The 20,329-nt window shown below is 56.6% G+C and overlaps 1 protein-coding gene across 1 annotated transcript; it reads right to left on the bottom strand.

The window, feature by feature from the left end:
- Window positions 1-15,493: 15,493 nt before the first annotated feature.
- On the bottom strand, window positions 15,494-19,836 carry LOC131419940 (nuclear pore membrane glycoprotein 210-like). Its single transcript, XM_058565555.1, has 2 exons — window positions 18,483-19,836; window positions 15,494-18,239 (listed from the first exon to the last, which is right to left on the bottom strand). The coding sequence occupies exons 1-2, from the start codon at window positions 18,594-18,596 to the stop codon at window positions 17,916-17,918; spliced, it is 438 nt and encodes a 145-aa protein (XP_058421538.1). The 5' UTR covers window positions 18,597-19,836; the 3' UTR covers window positions 15,494-17,915.
- Window positions 19,837-20,329: the final 493 nt, after the last annotated feature.

The following is a 20,329-nucleotide window of genomic DNA, read 5'->3' as shown; positions in this document are numbered from 1 at the left end:
TACACTGAAAGGATGAAAATCGTCGAGGGGCCCCCAGACAGGAGACACAGATCTAGGCTGTCTCCCTACAGCCTTCTGCCTGACCGAGTCCCTGGTCCTAGCCCCCTCCAGCCCTGCTCTGACAGGGACATTTCTGGGCCCTTCTCCACTGTGCCCCAGAGCAGAGCATGTGGTCCAAGGGGTGTACTCAGAAAACTGCCCTGCCTTGCCGCGCCCGCTGTGACATCCTGTTAGCGTCCCTGCTCTGGCTCAGCCTGTTTCTGTCCCCAGGCCAGAGAAAAACGCTAAGCCACCTCCTATTTTAGGCTCAGAATAGCGTTCTCTCACATTGGATCCCAACCCTTCTAGAGTCAGGCACGGCCTGGGACCGCCTTCCTCACATTCCCACAGCTCATCTCCTCCCATTCGTTTCGCCTTTCCTGAGCCCCAGGCACACCCACAGCTGTGTCTCCGGACGCTGTCTCCATCTGGACTTTTGAGCACCATTTATTCACTGTCCCGAAGGTCCTGGTCCCCAGGGCAGGCCACACACTGTAGAAGAGCAGTCCTGGTTGTTAAAATCCAGAAACACTGGCACATCAGTTGATAAAGAGCAGCTGCCTGAGCCCCTCCAGCGGCCGCGCCCCGGCGACCCCAGGACCTCCCCACCCCTCAGAATTAACCCCCGGCACAGACAGCCCCAACCGGCCCCTTTGTGAAGGGTCGGAGCTTGGGAAAGAACCGTGGTTAAACATCTCGAGCACGCCCCCCATCCCCGTGCGCTCCGCAGACTGCACTGATGCTGTGAGCATGGACTCCGACGCAGGGGATGAGGCCTGAGGGAGGAGCCGCGCTGAGGAAATGGACGCGGCGATGGACGGTGTTCTGGGTGCGTAGCCGAGGGGGCGCCCTCGTGCAGGCAGTGGAGGGGCCTCAGAGAAGCCTGGGCGCCGGTCAGAAGGCAGCACACCCCAAGGCACAGCCAGCCCAGACGTGTGACTCTTGGGAAGGCACCGCTAGGTGGGGCTGACTCGGGGACAGTCCATCCAGCCTGGCCATGGCCACACGGGCTCTGGAAGCAGCTGTGTCCTGGGGACAGCGAGACAGGAGGAGCACAGCACTGTCTTTCTCACCTGCCAAGACGGCACACACATTCGTTAGCTCCTCTATTGCATTTCTCCTTTTTGTGTTAAATCTCTGAGCACCCTGGACGCCAGAGACGGGAAGCCCCTGAGGTGGTTGGGCCCAGTCCTCCCCCAGAGGCTTCCACAGCCTTTTTGACTGACCGACTGTACAAAATCATAAGTATTTTTGAGAGAAAAGACTAACAGCACGCTTCTGGGCAATAACCTTTATGCCGCTGGTCACTTTCATAATTCTTCCACGTAAGGGAGGGACCCTGCCAGCGGAGCCGTTCACCCTGAAATGCAAGTGCCTTGTGCCGGCTAAGGGACCGCGTGTTCTGGGGGAACTGCCCCAGCTAGCAGGTGTTAGGCGCACCTCGAACACGGGCCCCACGAGCCGAGGCATGTCAGCCAAGCGCGGCCCCCAGCTGCGCGGGGACAAACTCCCCGCCCTCCACCTCAAGAGCCCCTTCAAAAGGGGTGGGAGCTGCAGAATTTCCCGCGCCTATGAAGGACGCCAGGAATCATGTCCTTAGCCTCTCGCGACAGCCCGTGTGCGTGCAGTTCATCACCTCGACACGGGCTGCCAGGGTCCTCTTTCGATTGACAATGCACACACGCATTTCCCTCCTTGCCAAAATGCTGTTCCACTCTCACACGGCTCGTCCCGAGTAATTGCATTTGCCATAAGAGAGGAGCAGCGTCAAGCAGGAGCAGTGCGTGGTGTCGGCAATGCCTGGGAACAGGTCTGTCTGCTTCGTAACGAGCAACTTGGACGATGCTGATGGCTTAAGGATGTCTCCGTAACGGGCTAGACAGGGCATAATTCCATTCCAAGGATTCAAACAAAATCAAGCGAAACAAAACTGTGCACAGGCAGGAGACCAATTGTCTGCAATAACCACCCATTTCTCGCCGGCGTGAAACAGGCCCTTTGGGCATACAAGAGCCCTATAAACAACCCACCAGCCGCCCCAAAGCCCAAGACCATGATAATGATAATTATTATTCCCGTTCTTACTATAACAGTAACTTGCATTTCAATAGTACTTTGTGCTATAAACAAACAGCACAGACGCTTAGAGAACTTCCTGTGCCGGCAGCAGCCGAGCCACCCGGAAGAAACTCGCTCTCCTTGGGGAGACGAGTGAGCCCGCAATTTGAAAACCGTGTAATGGACCTAAATATGAAGCAGACAAGTTAAAACCCAACTCAGCTGGGAGGTCAGAGAGGCTGCCTAAAGGAGGCAACTGGACCTGAACTGGATAAGCAGATGTTTTCCGGGTAGAGGAGCAGGAAGGGTGGGTTCCCCGGGAATGGGGAACAGACTGAGCAAAGGCTAAAGGCGCGAACAGCATGTTGCGCGGGATGAGCTGCGAGACATTCAGTGTGGCTGGAGCTCAGAGCTCCAGGGGCTTCGGGAGGCATGCGGCTGCAGGGCGGGCTCCGACCAGGCACCACAGCATCTCGCAGGCTGCACGGAAGAGTTTGGATCTTACCACGAGGCAACGGGATGTCACAGAAAGATTTTATTTATTGTGCACTTTACGTGTGCTTTTGTTTGTTTTTTACCTGAGGAGGACTTGTGCTTCGGTTCAGTCTCAAAAACATTCAGACATTATCCCTTCAACGGCTTCTCTACTACTCCCGCCGTCTCAGCTTCCGAAACTACTGTATCAGAGCCACTCAGCCTTGCGTCCAAGTCCCGAAACTGGCTTTTCACATATTTATTCTTAATTCTTAGATAAAGAAGAAATTCTTCAACGAAGAGACACCCTGGGCTGTGTTTTGGGGAAATTGATCAGTTCTACTTTCAAAGCTACTATTGCTCTCTTTGACCACCTATGGAGGTGTTACAGTTTGATTTCCATGATGATGTTTTTCATTTTTAGGATGGCTAACTGGTCCTTTTCCGTATCTCTCTCTCCTTGTCTCTTTTGATTTCATAACAGTTTGTTCTTTTCATGGATGCTATTTCTCTGTTTTCTCTTAAGGGATCCTATTATGAGTTGAATTGTGTTCCTCCAAAAAGACACCCTGAAGTCCTAGCCCCCAGGACCTCAGACTGTGACCTTACTTGGAAATAGGATTGTTGCCGATGTGATGAGTTAAGGTGAGGTCACTTGGGTGGGCCCCTAATCCAGCACAAGTGGGGTCCTTATGAAAAGGGGGAAATTTGGAGAGACAGACATGCACAGAGGGAAGATGCTGTGAAGACACAGGAAGACGGCCGTGTGACGGTGGAGGCAGAGACTGGAGTGATGGATCCGCAAGCCAAGGAAAGCCGAGCACTGCTGGCCACGCCGGAACCTAGGAGAGAGGCAGGGAGCGGATCCTCACTCGGACCGTCAGAAGGACCAGCCCTGCTGACGCCCTGGGTTGGGACTTCCGGCCTCCAGAACTGTGAGAGAATAAACTGCTGCTGCTGCAAGCCACCCAGTCTGCCGTGCTTTGTTACGGCAGCCGAGGGAACTAACGCAGACCCTAAGCACCCCTTGCTTCACAGACATTTCAGACGAGCTTCTGTGAGGCTTTGTAGCGGCCTCGCCTCGTGTGAGCTTGGGAATTTGGGTTTGCAGACTCATGTTGTGGGGGAGCACTGTCTCTCTCCCCTGCCCATCCTTCTCCGTCTGGCCGTTGGTGCTGTCCCAGACCAGCGCCCTCCTCGTTCCACCAGGCCTGAGACAGAACTAGAACTAGGTCTCCCGCTGGTGCCCAGAACCCCTGCTGCACAGTGATGTCGACAGATCCCACCTCTGGCCAGCGGCCAGCTTGGCCCAGCCCTGGCCATGCGGCTGCACACACTCCCTTCGGCCTCTGGCAGCTCGACAGACGCCCCCGTCCCCAGCAGTGGTAAGCAGCACCTCTTTTCAGCCTCCTTTTATGGGCAAGGGGAGCCCACCCTGCCCAGGGCTCCAACAGTGGGCCTGGATCCTGTCCCCCCCTTGTCATGGGCCACCTTTTGATCCTGTCACCTGCCAGCTCCCTCTGCAGACTCTGGTTCCAGATTTCAGCAGATTCACAGCTTCAGGCCCACTGATGACCTGTGTTTCTGAATCATTTCTGATCTGTGACAATGTCTGTCTCTGTCTGCAGAGCAGCTCTGCCTTTTCCATTTCTGAATATGTATTTAGGGGGCGGGAGGAGGAGGGGTGCTGAAATCCACTGGCCAGTTATAAACAAGGAGTAGAAAGATCAGTGTTGTGGTTTTTTAAAGATCGCTCCGGCTACAGAGTGGACACGGCGGGGAAGGAGAGCAGGGGTGGAGGCCGCACACAACAGCTCACGTGAGGGCGAGGGCTGAGACTGGGAACAGGGTGGTGGAAGCATCCGAGAGAGCCAGAACCGGCAGCTCTCGGCGATTCGGTGGGGAGGGGACAGCGAGGAGCGGGCAGGTCAGGGGCGCTGGCCTGGGCTGACAGATACAGTAAGAAAGGGAGGAGGAAAGAAGGTGTGTAGGCTGGGGCAGGCAGAGGAAAGAAACATGGCGGGTTCAGTTTGGGGCATGCCAAGCTGAGGTGTCTAGAACCTCCGTGATGAGCTCACAGGCAGTGGGAGACCAGAACACGGATGTCTGAACCTGAACTCCACCACCTCTGCGAGGTCATCCGTGACCTTCTGTGCTGGACACTGTCCAACAGCCCTCCAGACCCACTGTCCTCCCCGTCCACCTGCTCCGTGCTCGGGGCCTGACCACACAACTCCACCAATGGACAGCTGGCTTCGGTTTGTATCAGTCAGCCAGGGCGGCCAGAGCAAGTCCCACGGGCTGGGCGGCTTAGACAACTGACATTTACTGCTCACAGTTCCAGAGGCTGGAAGTCTGAGATAAGGTGCCGGCAGGGTTGGACCCTTCTGAGGCCTCTCTCCTTGGCTCAAAGACGGCCGCCTTCTCCCTGTGTCCTCACACGGTCCTCCCTCTGTGTTGTCAGTGTCCTCATCTCCTCTTCTTATAGGGACACCCGTCAGACGGGATTAGGGCCCACTTACCCATATGAGCCCATTTTAACTTAATCACCTCTTTGAGGACCCTATCTCCAACCACAGCAACATCTGAGGTATTGGGGGTGAAGGCTTCAACATATGAATTTTGGGGGTCAGAGTTCAGCCCATAACACAGTTGGATCGGTCACTGGGAGGCACTAGCAGGAGACGGGCGGGAGGTCGGGCATGTATTCCCACCTTCCCCCTGCTGGGCTGCGGGCTCCGGGCTGCTCAATAACCCCGTTTCTTGACCTACAGCCGCAGCCGCGTGAGGCGCCTCTCCGACAGCTTCAGCTCTCCCTGGGCGCTGGTAAGGCGGCACCCCCCGCCCCGTCCCCCTCAGCCGGGGGAAGCAACGGCTCCCACTGTGGCCAGGCCTGGGTGCTGCACTGCCCCTCGTCCGCTCCTCCAACGCCGCCCGCACCTCTGTGGTTTATCCCTTCATCAACCTGTCTTCCCTTTCCCCTTGAACCTGCCCCGTTTCCTGCCAAGATCCTGAGTGATACCTGCCAACCCAGTTTCAAACGTCCCGCTGCTCTAGGCTAATCTCTACATGATTCTTAGAACTGGCTGAAACCTGTCACAAACCTGTGATCCCGGAGGAGCGGGGCCCTTCTAGAATCCTGAGGGCACACCCCCGGTGGTGGACTGCAGTTTCCAGAGACTGACAGGTGGGGTCTATGGCCCTGCCTGGAATCTAGACCTGCCTTCCCAGTGGCCCTGACCAGTGGAAATCATGACACCGAGTGACTTCCAAGTTCAGACATCCACAGGCAATAAAAGCAAACCCCGACCTAAACCTCCTGCCTTATGTAAAATGAACTCTAAATGGATCACGGGCTTAAATGAAAATGTGAATCTATAAAATTTTAGGGAAAAAAATCAGAGAAAGGGGCCGGCCCAGTGGCATAGTGGTTAAGTTCGCTGGTTCAGATCCTGGGCGCGGACTGGCACACCGCTTATCAAGCCACGCTGTGGCGGTGTCCCACACATAAAGTAGAGGAAGATGGGCACGGATGTTAGCCCAGGGCCAATCTTCCTTAGTCAAAAGAGGAAGACTGGCAATGGATGTTAGCTCAGGGCTAATCTTCCTTAGCCAAAAGAGGAAGATTGGCAATGGATTAGCTCAGGGCTAATCGTCACTGAAAAAAAGTCAGAGAAAACCAAGACCTGTAACTAGGCAAACACTTAAGAGTTGACATCGAAAGCACCACCCATAAAAGGAAATTCCAGAAGCTGGACCTCAGTAAAATGTAAAACGTTTGTTCTCTGAGAGATGCTATGAAGAGGATGAAAAGACAAGCTGTTGACTGGGAAGAACATTTGCAAACCACACACCCGATGGAGGAGTGGCATCTAGAATATATAAAGAACATTCACAACTCAACAAGACGAACAGTTCAGCTAGAAGACGGCAGAAGACATGAAGGAACACTTCACCTAACAAGACACACAGAAGGCACACAAGCACACGAAAACGTTCCACATTATCAGCACTAGAGAAATGCAGATTAAAACCACAATGAGATATCACCACACACCTATGGTAGGGATGAAAATAAAAAACAGCATAATGCCAAATGCTGGAGAGAAGACTGCGGGAATGTAAAATGGCGTGGCCACTCTGGAAAAGCGTTTGGCAGTTTACTATAAAACTAAACATGCAGCCACCATACGAACCAGCGACTGTGCTCCCGGGCATTTACCCCCGAGAAATGACAACCTGTGTTCACACAGAAACCTCTACACAACTGTGCACAGCAGCTTTACTTGTAATACCAAACACCGGAAACAACCCAGAGGCCCTTCAACAAACTGCGGTCCATCCACACCGTGGAATGCTACTCAGCCCCAGGAAGGAATGATCTATGGGCATGCGCAACAGCTTGGATGGATCCCAAGGCCATTGTCCAGAGCAAAGAGAGCCAATCCCAAAAGGTTACGTACTGCGTGATTCCAGTGATAGAACATTCCTGAAAAGACAAAATTATAGACAGAGAACAGATGAGCTGCTGCCAGGGGTGAGGGGGCAGGAAGGAGTGAGCGTAAGGATAAAAGGGCAACACGAGGGATCCTTGCGGTGACAGAGCCGTTCTGTACCTTGACTGTGGTGGACACGATGTACGGCCCATCTCCCCCTGTCTCTCTGTCTTCCTGTCTCTGTCTCCTTTTGTCTCTCTCTGTTTCTCTGTCTCTCTTTGTCTCTGTCTCTGTCTCTCTGTCTCGGGACACTCACCCTGGGAATCCAGGCACCACACTTCCAACAAGGCCACAGGGTCGCTGGGGCTTCAAATGCCACTGGAGAATGACCAGGGCCCCCAGGATGAAGCTACCCTAGTCAGTGGCATCTTGATGAGGACCCAGACCCATGCCCTGAATCCTCACGACTGCATGCGGTAGTCACTTGGTGGAGTCCCATCTTATAGATAAGGAGACTGAGGTTCAGAGAGGTGACCTGCCAGGCAAGGGCTGGTGTCCGACATCCCAACCTGGTAGGGATCTGTATGCCCCTTTTACAGGCGGACTCATTGAGGTCCAGAGAAGGCATGGAAGAAGGTCAAGGCCGCATAGCCTTGTGTGGCAGCAGTAGGAGCTGACATTCTGAGCAGCTGTTGGATGAACATATTTGGCGATCTTGGAAAAGAACAGCAAATTAGAAACAGAGTCAGCAATCAGCAGAGGGGCCACAGGTGATGATCCCTTTCTTCTGGCTTATCTGTACTTTCTACTTCCATTACCTCAGATTACTCTGTAACTAGAAAAGCGCACACACGTCACCCGGGCGTCTTGTGAAATGTAGGTTCTGATCCAGCAGGTCTGGGGCGGGGCCTGAGAGCCTACATTTCTAACAGGCTCCCAGGTGATGCCCATGCTGCTGATCAGAAGACCAGAGTAGGGCAGGGTATTGCACAGAGAAGAAGGAGAAGGAAGAGGAAGGGGAGAGGAGGAGGAGGAGGAGGAGGAAGGGGAGGAGGGGGAGGGGAAGGGAGGAGGAGGAGAAGGAAGGAGAGGAGGAGGAAGGGGAGGAGGAAGGGAAGGAGGGGGGAGGAGGGGGAGGAGGAGGAAGGAGGGGGAGGAGGGGGGAGGAGGAGAAGGGGAAGGGGAGGAGGAGGAGGGTAGGGGAGGAGGAGGAGGGTAAGGGAGGAGGAGGAGGGGGAAGGGAGGAAGAGGATGGGGAGGAGGAGGAGGGGGAAGGGGAGAGGAGGAGGAGAGGGAAGAGGAGGAGGGGGAAGGGTAGGAAGAGGAGGAGGAGGAGGAAGGGGGAGGAGGAGGAGGGGGAAGAGGAGGAGGAGGAGGAGGAGAGGGAAGAGGGGGAGGGGGAAGGGTAGGAGGAGGAAGGATAGGAGAAAGAAGGGGAGGAGGGGGAGGAAGGGGAGGAGGGGGAGGGGAAAGGGAGGAGAGGAAGAAGAGAAATTTCGAGAGAGGTGGGACCTCTGCCCCTGATGGAAGAGCCGGGGGGAGAAGAGAGGAGAGACAGACAGAAGGACAGACAGACCAACCAGGGGCTGCCGGGGGCATCCCCAGGGCACGGGGGACTTGGCGGTGGGAGGAGGTGAGGAGAAGTGGCAGGTGGGCTGGAGGGAGGATTCAGCCTAATTCAGGGTCCGGCAGGAGGAGCCCCTCCTCCGACTGAGCGTCTCTTAGTGACCAGTGATCTCCGCAGGCCGGACTCCCGTCTCCTCCCAGACGCTCCAAATCAGGTGGGGGGGGGGGGAGCCGGGAGCTGCTGGCGTGTCCTTCGGAGCCTCACCGTGGGGGAGGGTGGTTAACCCGGGCCGGGGTTTGGAGAGGAGCTGGCCCGCTGGCCCCCCAGCCCAGCTTAGCCGTGGCCTCTGAGGCCCAATCTCTCCACTGCCGAGGGCGGGCCAGCGCCTCAGGGTCAGCGATGTCTTCCCTGAGGACATGGCTCCAGTGGGGAGGCTGCGGCCCGGGCCCGGGGTCTGCTCCTCTCCTGGCCCCTCAGCCCCTCAGACCTGGGAGCACCTGATCAAAACGAGGGGAACACTGAGGCCCGGGCCGGGGGGAGAGGGGTCTGGCCACACGATCAGGGCCAGAAGCAGAAGACTGGCGGAGCCTGGTCGAAGGACAAAGGGGCAGAGGGGAGGTGAGGGCACGTGTTATCCCCAGATAGTCCCGTCCACTCCCCTTGGACCCACCAGTCACCTGTCGGCTACCACCGAGGAGGTGCCGCTCACACACACACTCACCCCCAGGATACCCCTCCTAGCCGGTTTTTAAAGACGTCACACTCCTGCTCAGGCACCATCCATGGCTCCCCATTGCCTACTGGAAAGGTTTTACAAATTTTTGTCCACTCCCTCAAAGAATTTTGACAAGACTCTCTCCTCCCAACCTTTCTAAGTTGACACCTATAATTTTTCATCTTTTGTTTAAAGGTACACAGTTTTCCCCCGCTGTCTGAAAATAGAGTGTTCCTATGTAACATTTTGTGAGCCGAAAGGACAGAAAGCGAAGAATTACCATTAATTTATATGGAGAAAATTTTGGAGCGTTCCCAGACCCCCCAAATAACCTACCAAAATAAATCAAGATAACGCCCAGAGGCTCGCAGACACGGTTCAAACTCTGGGGCCTGAGGCTGAGACGCTGAGCGTGGTTCCCGGGAAGGAGGCTGGCGGCGCCCTGCTCGAGGCTGGGGGGGCACGCGGCAAACCAGACGCTGAGCGCTGTTTTCGCTTTAGCCTGTTTTGGTAAAAGCGAAAATCCTCTTCGGATTTCCTTCCGTTAGCCACCACAGGTACTAACGTAGGTCTTTCGTAAAAGCGAAGCGGAGTGAGGCGAACTTTCAGGTAGTGAGAAAACTGTACTTTATAGGAAACAGAACACACGAGACATTTTACAGGAGGAAGTACAGTGAGGACTGACCATAATTCAACTGTTTTACGACGTGACTTGATAACATGTTCTAATTATCAAACTGAATAACTCACTCAGAATGTGAAATTATGTGAAATTTTGAATGGGTTCTATCTGTTTTGGAATTCAAAATGTGAGAAACCTGAAAAAGAGTCCAGTTAGACTGGGAAGAATCCACTTTACTGCCTTCTACGCTTCGGCTGCCCTCAGTTCAGAACATCTCACCCAACAGCGCGTCCCCCTGGGGGTGTCCCAAGACAGGGAGAGATGGGAGGCCTGTGGTTTGAGGTAGTGATCCCAGTCACCCCAAATCAGGGCTTCCTGTCATCCCGTTTGGGGACCAGGAGCTTCGATACCAGCCCAACATGCCATAACTCTATTCCAAATGGGTTAGCGTTCGAACCCAGACCACCACCCGTTCCTCCCCACCACTCAGTACTGTCCCCACAAGAGGCTAGAAGTTTCTGACCTTGGGCTCAAACCAGCTCCTCTGCTGAGATGCCCATCGTTCCAGTCCCGGTTCTGACTCACCTCCTCCCGGGAGCTTCCTCCAACCCACCAACCCGGCACAGTCCCTTCTCTGAGGCTCCAGCACCTTCCACACCACAGAGGTGCTGTGAGCCTCGTCTGTCTCCCTCTCTGCCCCTCCTAGAGAAGCCCCGTCTGACTCGTCCCTCTGCCCCCACCCTGCCAGCTCCTTGGGAAGGTGCCAGCATACGACTTGAGCTGACAAATGTTTGGAGAATAAATACAGGAGCAAGCAGGGCGCTGATAAAAGATGCTCACATCCCTTGGAGGTGATGACAGCAGCTCAACTTTCCTGGCTCAGGGAACAAGATTACTGAGTTGGCAGCCAACGTGAATCTGCCTCCAACTTGGGGGCCCAAGAGACGGCCCGTGATAATTTTCCTTTGATCTAGACCATGAGCTCCCATTCTGTTCCCCTCCTCAACATGGATGGGAGATGTCATTCAGTGGTTCCTGAAAACGTAATGAAGTGTTTACATTTACACATTTAAAGACCCTCGGTCCCCACGCAGTCCCCCTGCCCACTGCCTGTGGGACTCGGTGGGTAGTAGGAACAGGCAGCTGGGGCTGTGTCAGCTGTCTGCTCCTTCTGCATTTTAAGATGCTTCAGCCCCAAACCTATAATTCTGAAATGGAAGAAAACTCTGCTGGCACACACAGCGTCTTTTAGCCCCTCCCTTTCTCTCTCTCCCTCTATCTGTATCCATCCGGGGCAAGTTGCCAGGGAAAAGCTGATATATTCACATCTTGGATTACGGGTGGGCTAAACCCAGTCTTTCCCCATCCCTAAAATGAGGGACTTGGAGTAGATTAGGGGTGACGATGGGCCTCCTCTCCTCGGCCAATACCGGCTGACTGGCAGTGCTGCCCGGAATGCTGGGTTGTGAGGAATTCTGAGGCAGAGTCCTGCTCCTGCAGGAAAGAGTGCTGGGAGCGATTAGCAGTGTCTGCCAGGGCCATAGGAAGGGAGTGTGGAGATACACGCGCCAGAATTTTACCATTTATGAAGAAATTCAGAGATTGCAAACTGGTGGCCTAAGGGCAGGTTTCTTTGGCCCACATAGGTTGTTTTTTATATTTTTTAACTTGAATTTTGTTACCATTATTTATAAAGTGGAAAGTTTTAAAAAGCTGGATTTTTGGAGTCTCTAGGAAACCTGAAAAGTTGGCCTCACTGGGCTTTGTTCCCGTCTGGCAGCTGGAGCCGAGTGGGTGCGGCCATGCCCTCAGGTCGCTAGTCTGCGCCCCAGCCCCTCACTGGGCTGTGTCAGCCACCTGGCCAGTCACACCTGCGTTGATGAGCCTGGACTTCACTAGGCCCGGTGAGCGGTGGAGGGGACTGCTGTCACAAGACCCCCAGAGCATGCGTGTCACGGCCCCCAGGAGAGTGAGGAGGGCTGCTTCGACCGCCCGCGGGGAGGAGGAGGAACAGCAGTGTCGACTGAGCACCAATGTCTGCTCACCGCTGGCCGGGGGTCTCAACACGGGAGCACATCAGACGCCCACAGCAAACCTACGGAGGAGGTCATGTATAATCGCCATCTTGCAGACGGGGAGACCGAGGCTCAGAGAGGTGGCGTGAAGGACCCACGGTCAGGGTGGCCCGGCTGGTAAGTGGCAGAGGCAGGAGCTCTACGTGGTGCCTGGGCCCTGCCCCGGGCTCACCTGCTGCTGCCATTCGCCTCCGACGCCCTGTCCTCCCTGGAGGAGGACCCAGAGGGAGGGCTGCCGCTGCCCTGGGGCCATCGCGCCTCAGCGCAGGGAAGCAACGTGTCTGTCGGGTCCATCTTCCTGGTTCTTCTTGCTTTCAGTAAAGGCTCCCCAAATGAAAGCTGTCACCTGACGAGGCTGCCAATGAAATCCTCCACAGAATTGTATTTGCTGATTACACACACCATGCAACTTAACAAAGTACTAGACAGTCGCCAGACCCATGGTCTCAGGTTTTGTTTCCTTCCCTTTTCTCACTCTGTAGCTGCGACTGCTCACTTCATTTGATGTTGAAATTGTGGATCCACACGGGCCCCTTGAGAATTAACCGTAGGGAGAAATGCTCACAGCAATTTGTTGATCCGTCCGCGTGAGCTGTCTTAGCTGCTGTGCCATTCAGCTGGGGCCCTGAATGTCAGAAGGGGCTGGGACATGGGGTGTTACTCAGGTGTGACCCTGGGCTGGTCCCTTCCTGTCTCTGGGCCTCAGTTTTCCCATCTGAACAATGAGGGAGTTGAACTGGAGCAAAATTGGCTGTTCTAGCAGGTCTGGCTGCTGCCCCAGCACGTGCATCTGCCATCCCCGCATGTGCTTTCAAACGATGGTTGTCCCTGGGGAGAAGCAAGCCCGGAGCTCTCCCCTGGGTGTCTGGTCCTCTCAGCAGCTCCGCAGGCCCCAGAGTCCCCGAGACGGGGAGACAACGTCATCAGAGAGGAAGCCAGCTGGCTGATGCTGAGAACTTTCTCTTTCTCTCTGAAAGGAAATTGAGGGGTGGACATCCTGACATGCAGTCATGTCCTAAAGACTGACCATGCATGGACATGATCACCCCGTTGCCCTCCCCAGCCATGGGCTAGGTAATGGCCATGAAAGCAACCCCCTCCCCCCCCCCTTCGGCTTATGGATACGGTGGCAACTGTATGCCGAGGTGCCTTCCAGGAAAGAAGTCTTTAGTCCTTAGAAGGAGACAGGGAGAGTTTGTCTCTCTGCTCCTCTTCTTCTGGATGCTGCCATGTCTGGTTGTGATATGATGCCTGGATCCTGGCAGCCATCTTGTGTCACTGAGGAGGCCTGCCCTGAGGGCAATGCTGACATTTATTGTGTGCCAGGCAGGCCCTGTGCTGAACATACGCCGTCAGTTGAATGCCTTCTAGGTCTTCCTGTGCACCAGGTCCTGGGGACACGGTAGAAGCAGGCCTGTTCCCACCCTCCAGGAAATCCCAGCTGGGGAGGTGTCATGGGGGCCCACGATGGCCACACAGCACGAGGAATGACAACAAAGGCGTAGGGGGCTGGGGTAGCACCTCCCTGCCGTTCACCTGCTGTCCCTCCAGCTCCTCATTCTGCGGACAAACACTCTTTCTCCATCTGGGCTCCTTCGGGCCCCATGCCAGCCCCCCAACCACAGTGACAGCAGCATATGTGGACGCAGCACCTTCTGCCATCAGCTCATTCTCTTCTCATAGGATCATCGTGAGGAGCGTCCTCCCCATTTTGCGGTCAGGGAAACCAGAACCAGGGGCAGTGATAGCACCTATGGGATTTTTAGCTTCTATATTTAGCTTCTCAGGGTGAGCAGGCCACGACAGGGCTTTCCTGTCCTAAAGTTGTCACCTGTGCCCCAAGCACTTCTGTGCCCAGTTACCTCCATTCCCTAGGGCCCTCTGTGCTGGATCCGGCCTCCTCTCTGCCCCCAGAGTCTCGTGGACAGAGCTGAGGCCTTCTCCTCACGCTCTCCCACGTCTTCCTCTCTCAGAGAGTTACGATAACTTTGTAGGCACCACTGTGCCCATTGTGCGGAGAACCCTGAAGTTCAGAGGGGAAGAGACCGGAGCAGGCACAGACAGGTGGGACAGTGGATCCGGGACCCACCCAGCTCTGTCTGATCTCAAAGCCCGGGGTGGGGGTAGAGGACGGTGGGCCCGGAAGGCGGTTTCCATGCAGGACAAAGAGGGGAGGTGAGCGAGCAGAGCCAGTTTGGGAAACTGCCTATGTTCACAGGGCTGCAGCCACCCCGGGGGTGGGTGGGGCTGCAGTGAGTTTAGGCACAGGGTGCCTGGGCAGATCTGCGAGCAGCAGGGCAGGGACGGGGCAGCTGAGAGGAGGAGAGGCTGAGGTGGGGAGGTGGGGACCTCATCCCGGGTGGACGCTCCCTGGGCCGAGAAGAGGGCCAGGGGGAGGCCAGAGAGATGAGACAAGGAGGGGACGGATTCACGGGAACTGGGGGACTGGCAGGCGTAGGGAATGGGGTGAGGGGGCCCCAAGCAGGGGACCTTGGTCGTGCAGGAGCAAGTGCGCCCCTGGGGGCCAGAGGAGAGCTCTGGGCAGGAGATGGCTAGCCTCGCGGGTGTGCGTCTGGCGCTGCCGTTGACTGAGGTGGGCTGGGGTTGGCTGCGGCACTAGATCCGCTGGGTCCTGAAGCCATGGGAGCGCTTCTCTCCCGTCAAGGGAGGCGTCCTGGGCTGGGTGCAGGCTCCAAGGTCACGACGGCCCAGCGACTCTGGTGGCCCTACCGGCCTTGCTGGGCGGAACCCCACCCGGGTCTGCTCAGCTGGGGGAAGGACGCCGCGAGGAGGGCCCCTCCCTTCAGGAGACGGCTTCATGAGCTGCCCGGACACCGCCGCTCACGTTCTGTGCCCAGAATATAATCGCACGTTGGCTTCTAGCAGCAAGAGGGGCTGGGAAACGTAGTGCATGTCCTGGCTGCTCTTTGCCCAGCTCCACGTCAGGGCTCGGATCCCGAGAAAGAAGGCAGAGAGACGTTGGGGACAACTGGTCTCCGCCAGAGGCGCCTTTGGGCGGCTGCCTAGTTTCTTTCGGCATCTGTTCCCACACCTGCGACGAGGACACGAGGAGAACCTGCCTCACGGGGCACTCGGGACGACGTCTGTGTGGGTGCTCTGTGAAGGCAGCAGGCGGGGCACTGGGGGCCGGGGAGGGCCGGGCGAGGACCACCCCGAGGGGCGTGAGCACTGGGACAGGCAGAGGGTGAGGGGCTGGGGAGGCGAGAGGCGGGGCAGCGAGGCAGGGCGAGTTCACTGAGGAGGACGGGGGTCCAGGCTGTGGAGGGCAGTGGAGGAGTGAATGAGCCGAGGTGCTCGTGACCCTGGGACATCAGCTTCAGAGGAGAGTGGAGTGGAAGCCAGAGCGGCAGGGAGCAACAGCCGGCCAAGATGACACCCAGTGACGTGTGGACGTGTGTGCAGGGCTGCCACGTCTCCTACAGGGAAGGCACCCATGGGGTCCCCGGGCTGGCAGCAGTGGGAGGACACTCGCCAAGGAAGGGGGCTCCTGCCAAGGCCAGCTCAGGGTCACGTGGCTAGAAGGCACCCACAGGGTGTCCAGCACGATGCTTCTCTGCCTGAGGCTGCCTGCTTTGTGGGTGGCTCACCCCACACAGATCTGGCCACTGCCCTCCCACCCCCTTGGGGGGTCCCAGCCTGGTCTTCTGAGCCGATAGACCTGTCTGATCCAGATGCTCCAGGTGAGCGCTACAGAGACTTGGGGGCAGTGACTGGGGACTGTTCTCTAGGCTGGGTAGCCCTCACAGGACAGGTCTCCAGACCCTCCCAACCCCAAATCCAGCTTGTCGATCTCTCTAACTGAGCAGAGTACAGGGATGAATGCAGGAGGCAGGCAGAGTATGATTCAAGCAGACCTTATACCCTCCTTCATTCTGAACTCTGTATTCCTATTAATCTGGCCAAAAACTAACTTGATTGGCTTATTCATAGTACTCTTGAATCATGCTGAATCCAGGCTACTAGACCCTTTTTACATGTGCTCATGCTGAGCCCAATTCCTGTGCTTTGTGATCTGGGCTAACACCTAGCAACGAGTAGGCTCAATAAACACTCATTCCCTTCCTTTTCTTCATCCTTCGCACTGCTCAGCCTCCTCCTGCCAGTCCTGGCCCCTCCCTCAGCCTTGGGTGCTGATTCTTGGACAGATGGAACTGGAAGCTTCTGACCAGAATCACATATCCTTCGTGGACACGCAGGCTTCAGGCTGAGCCGCTGCCTACCTGGGCTCAAGGAGACGCCTTTCAGATGCAGCTGGTGGCACAGCCTCTCCATCTGCCAAGGGGCACCAGGACCTTCCCCCAGCTCCCCTCCCGACCTGCCAGACGGGGCTGCAGAGAGGGAGGTGGTCCACAAGGGCAGACCTCAGAGAGGAGTGCTGGCCAGGGGGAAATGCACGGCTGGGGGCCCCTCTAGCTGAATCTCCACCAGCTGCTGTTTCAGCCACCCAGGCCCCCAGGAGAAGAAAAAGGAACCAGTTCCTAAAGCCACAACCCCTTCTCTAAAGAGAGAAAATGCAGGGCCTCTTTGCTCCTTCGTCTTACTCTCCAGGACGTCTGTCTGAACCCTGCTGTTTGCCACAGGACAGACTTTCATTCCAATGCCTTCTTGTCTTTATAAAATCGATAGGCAGAACCAGGGCATCCACCCCGTGATGCAGAAGGGCTCCGTGTTTTAACTGGGGTACCAGGAGAGACACTGAAACTGCGGGAAAGGGAGTAAGTCAATGAGCTCAACGTCGGATCACAGGCAGCCTCGGGGAACGAGGACGCCTCAGCCTCCCCTTCTCCTGGGTGGCACCCACGCCAGCCCCCTGGGTGCTGTGTTTAGATGAGTCAAACTCGGGGGGCTCACGGACTGCTTTCAGGGGGCCCAATTCCCGGCAAGGAAAGGGATGACTGGCATCTGAAAAGGTTCTTGTCCACAGTCGTGTCACACAAAACAAACACTGTTCCTAGAGCCCAGGTTTCCGGCCCCACAAAGCAGCCCCCCTGATGCAAGTCACCACAGGCAAAGGATGTCAGGAGAATCCAAGCACCCTGAGCCCATCTCAGGAGGCGGAAACCATCTCCATCTCCATTCTAGAGGCCCAAAGACGTACCCACACCTGGGAAGGAAGGGAAAGCATCAGACTCGGAGACACTAACTCTCACCTGCTCAGAGTCAATGCCACCAACGGGGGGCACGAAGGCCCTCCTGGGGTGAGGACTCCCCTAACTCAGCCTTCTAGCATCTCTGCTGACCCACAAAAGCAATTACTGAGTATCCCTGCCTGGGGAGAAGGGGCCTGGGAAAGAATTGCACCTCCAGTGGAGCAAAAGATAGTAGTGGATGACCCAGGTTTGCTTTTTCTCCTGGAAATACAAATCCAGGTCTGAAACACTATTGGTGTTCAACTATCTACACTTACAGCAGCCAAGCCAGCACATGCCTCTGAAAACACACACTGCAATCCACCAAGTGTGTCAGAGCCAACAGCATCCCTCCTCTTCCATTAGAACATCCCCAGGCTCTGCCAGAAATGAACGGACAAAAGGCTGAGAGCTCTGACGTCAGCCGTTCCAGATCAAGTCCTGGAACCGCTATGCAGCGACCGTGGGCCACCAGCTGGCTCCTTAGGCCCCTTATCTGCAAACAGAGAAAGCAGCAAAATGCACGAGGATGCTGAGGACTAGAGGAGGCGAGTGCAGAGTCCACTATCAGAACTGCTGCCACTATCATGCACTGGATGTCCCCAGGGCGGGGGCTTGGAAACTTGTCCCTTAAGGAGCAGCTGGGGAGACTCAGTCTGGAGAAAAGCAGCCTTGGGGGTCTGGGTGCCCCCAGCTGGCAGGGCCATCCCAGGCAGGGGTGATAGACGGGGGCTGTGGACTCAGAGGGCAGACACAGGACCCTCAGAGAGGGGTGGTCCTCAGGAGCAGAACCCAAACCCCGTAAACAGGGCATCCTCCCCATCACAGCTGGCCAACTCGCCAGTGTGCCTCATCACTAGAGGGCCCACTGTCTGGGGCGGATTCAGAAGGCACCTGTCCGCGATGGAGCCCAAGCCTGTTACCTGAGACACGGTGACGAGCTTGCCGGTCTCAGTGCCCACGGCCTGCACGACCCCTGACACAGTGCCGTTGTCGAAGGCAAGCCCCCGAACCAGCCCGGCACTCTTCACCACCGCAACACTCTCATTGCTGATGGAGAACAGGATGTTGGACTGAGGTTGGGGGCCGCCCTCGGAGGTGATCTGGAATGGGGAGACACAGCAGCGCCCGTCAGCCCCCGTTCTCCTGGCCAGCCCACACCTTGTCCTCAGAGGGCGAGGGCACCAACAACCTGGAGCATTCCACCTTAGCCATTTCTGATGCCCAAGGCGGGCAGGCATGCCTGAAGCCAGGGCTGGGGTGGGCAGCAGCCCGCACTGCTGACGGCATCGCCGACAGCTGGCCGCAGGCGTGGCTGGGGCAAGGATGCGGCCTTTGGCTCCCACCTGCATCATTGCCCCAGTGATCAGCGTCACCTTCCTGGGTATCAACCTAAACGGGGGAAAGACCCGGGTGTGGAGACACAAAAGAGAAAGGGGACTGTTGTGTTCCAAGCTCATGCAGTGGGGCGTAATTCACACCTCATGTCTTCAGGGAAAGAGAAACACGCGGTGTGGACATCACTCCTCTGTGGAGATTGACCGGCGAGGGTCTGGGTTCGGGCCAACTCTGGGGGAGCCTGAGCGGCCCCCACAGGATCTCATCCCACCCACGGCCCAATGATCCACGTTCTCGGTGGTGGGGGGGGCGTGTTCCACTGTGTGAACGCCACGTGGGAACCATGAGAAATGTGCACTCTCCAGCCCACCCAGACCTGCAGAACCAGGTGGGGTCCTGCACTCTACCAACTCCTCCGGGGGACTCCGATATATGTCCAAGTTTCCAATCCACTGCCTTCCACATTTCCCCAACACCTCTTTGGAAGGTTGCCTCTTTCACCAAATTTCTCCAAACTTCTACTGATAAATTATGTTAGAATAGTTCTCTACTTCAATGCCCTAGAAACTTTTCAGACGAGGAGAGCGGGGCTCGGGGGGCAGGGGCAAGGATGCCCCTGTCTCTGCAGCAGGGCAGAGTGCCAACACCCTCCTCCCGCACCCACAGGCCCTCGCCTGGCAGGAGCGGTGGAAGAGCTTGTAGGGTGAGCAAACGCGCTGCTCGGCCAAGGGGCTGCTTTGTGCCTGAGGACTAGTCTCTGCAGGGCCGCGCTGCTTATGGGCAGAGTGAACTCCTGTGCGCCGGGAGAAGAAAGGGGCGCTTCCATCTGCAGGCACGATGGCATTCACCGGCTTTACAACACAGATTAACACAAAGACCACTGGCCCCTGTGTGGCCGAGACCCACGGCAGGAGCCCCACAGTTTAGTGCTGCTGCGGAAGGATACGCTTGGACACGATCTCCTGGACATGGCTGCCTTGGGCCCTGGCGACTGTGGGGCTCCTGTCAAAACCTAACACCACGAGACAGCCCCACGTTACACACTGAGACGATGCCAGGGGACGAGAGAGCTCCCTCATGCAGGAACTGCTTGCTCCAGGAGCTCCCGTGACGGAAGCCCACCACTTCCAAGGGCCCATTCTAAAGTTCAGACTGTGTGTCCACACACGAGCCCAAATTTGTCTGCAGCTCTTACCCAGCCACCACTTTCTGGCACTGCAAGGGTTTAAAGAACGTCCTGCCATTCCCTTGCCGTGCGATACGCTGTGCCCTTTCTCTGAGCCGCATCATGTCCCCTATGTCCCAGAGGGGGATGAACTCAGCCCCTCCCTCCGGCGCTGCCCCCCAGGATCCCTGGGACTAGTAAAGGCTCCCTTTCAATCAGAGGACGCTGTAGAGCACTGTAGGCTTTTCATTTGGCCTCTCCACGGTGGCTTCCCGGACTGGCTCTAAAACTCCCCGCCTATCACAAAAAAGACATACTCCCCGCTCCTCCCGTGCATGCGGCAGGGGCTGCGCTGACCCCGTGCGGCCTGAAGACGAGCAGCTCTACCTCGATCTGTTGTGGGGCCGCGCTGATTCTCTGTCCGGCTTTATCAGTCACGGTTGCAGTGAGACTGGTCTGGCCAATGGCCACGCCATGGACGCGGAACGTGGCAGTGTAGTGGTCGAGGGCCTCGTCAAGGGCCCTGGAACAGAAGAAAGGGCTGGGACTTCTCCACCAGGACAGACTGGTCGGTGCTGTCCCCGAGATGCCCTCCTCTGCCCCCTGGGAGGACTCACACCAACGAGACGATCTGGGAGGCTGCTCGGAGCTTCAGGTCCGTGAAGGCAAAGTATTTGGCCAGGAAAGGCT

This window comes from Diceros bicornis, chromosome 2, assembly GCF_020826845.1.
Source record: "Diceros bicornis minor isolate mBicDic1 chromosome 2, mDicBic1.mat.cur, whole genome shotgun sequence".
In the NCBI taxonomy this organism is placed as follows: domain Eukaryota; kingdom Metazoa; phylum Chordata; class Mammalia; order Perissodactyla; family Rhinocerotidae; genus Diceros; species Diceros bicornis.
The sequence above is the reverse complement of the archived record's forward strand: the minus strand, read 5'-3'. Positions and strand labels throughout refer to the sequence as shown.

Coding starts and splice junctions, on each gene's coding strand:
- LOC131419940 (XM_058565555.1), bottom strand. CDS start 18,596: ATGAGCTTGGAACACAACAGTCCCCTTTCTCTTTTGTGTCTCCACACC. Junction 18,240..18,482: donor TCACTGGGGCAATGATGCAG/GTGGGAGCCAAA, acceptor TCCCCATTCCAG/ATCACCTCCGAGGGCGGCCC.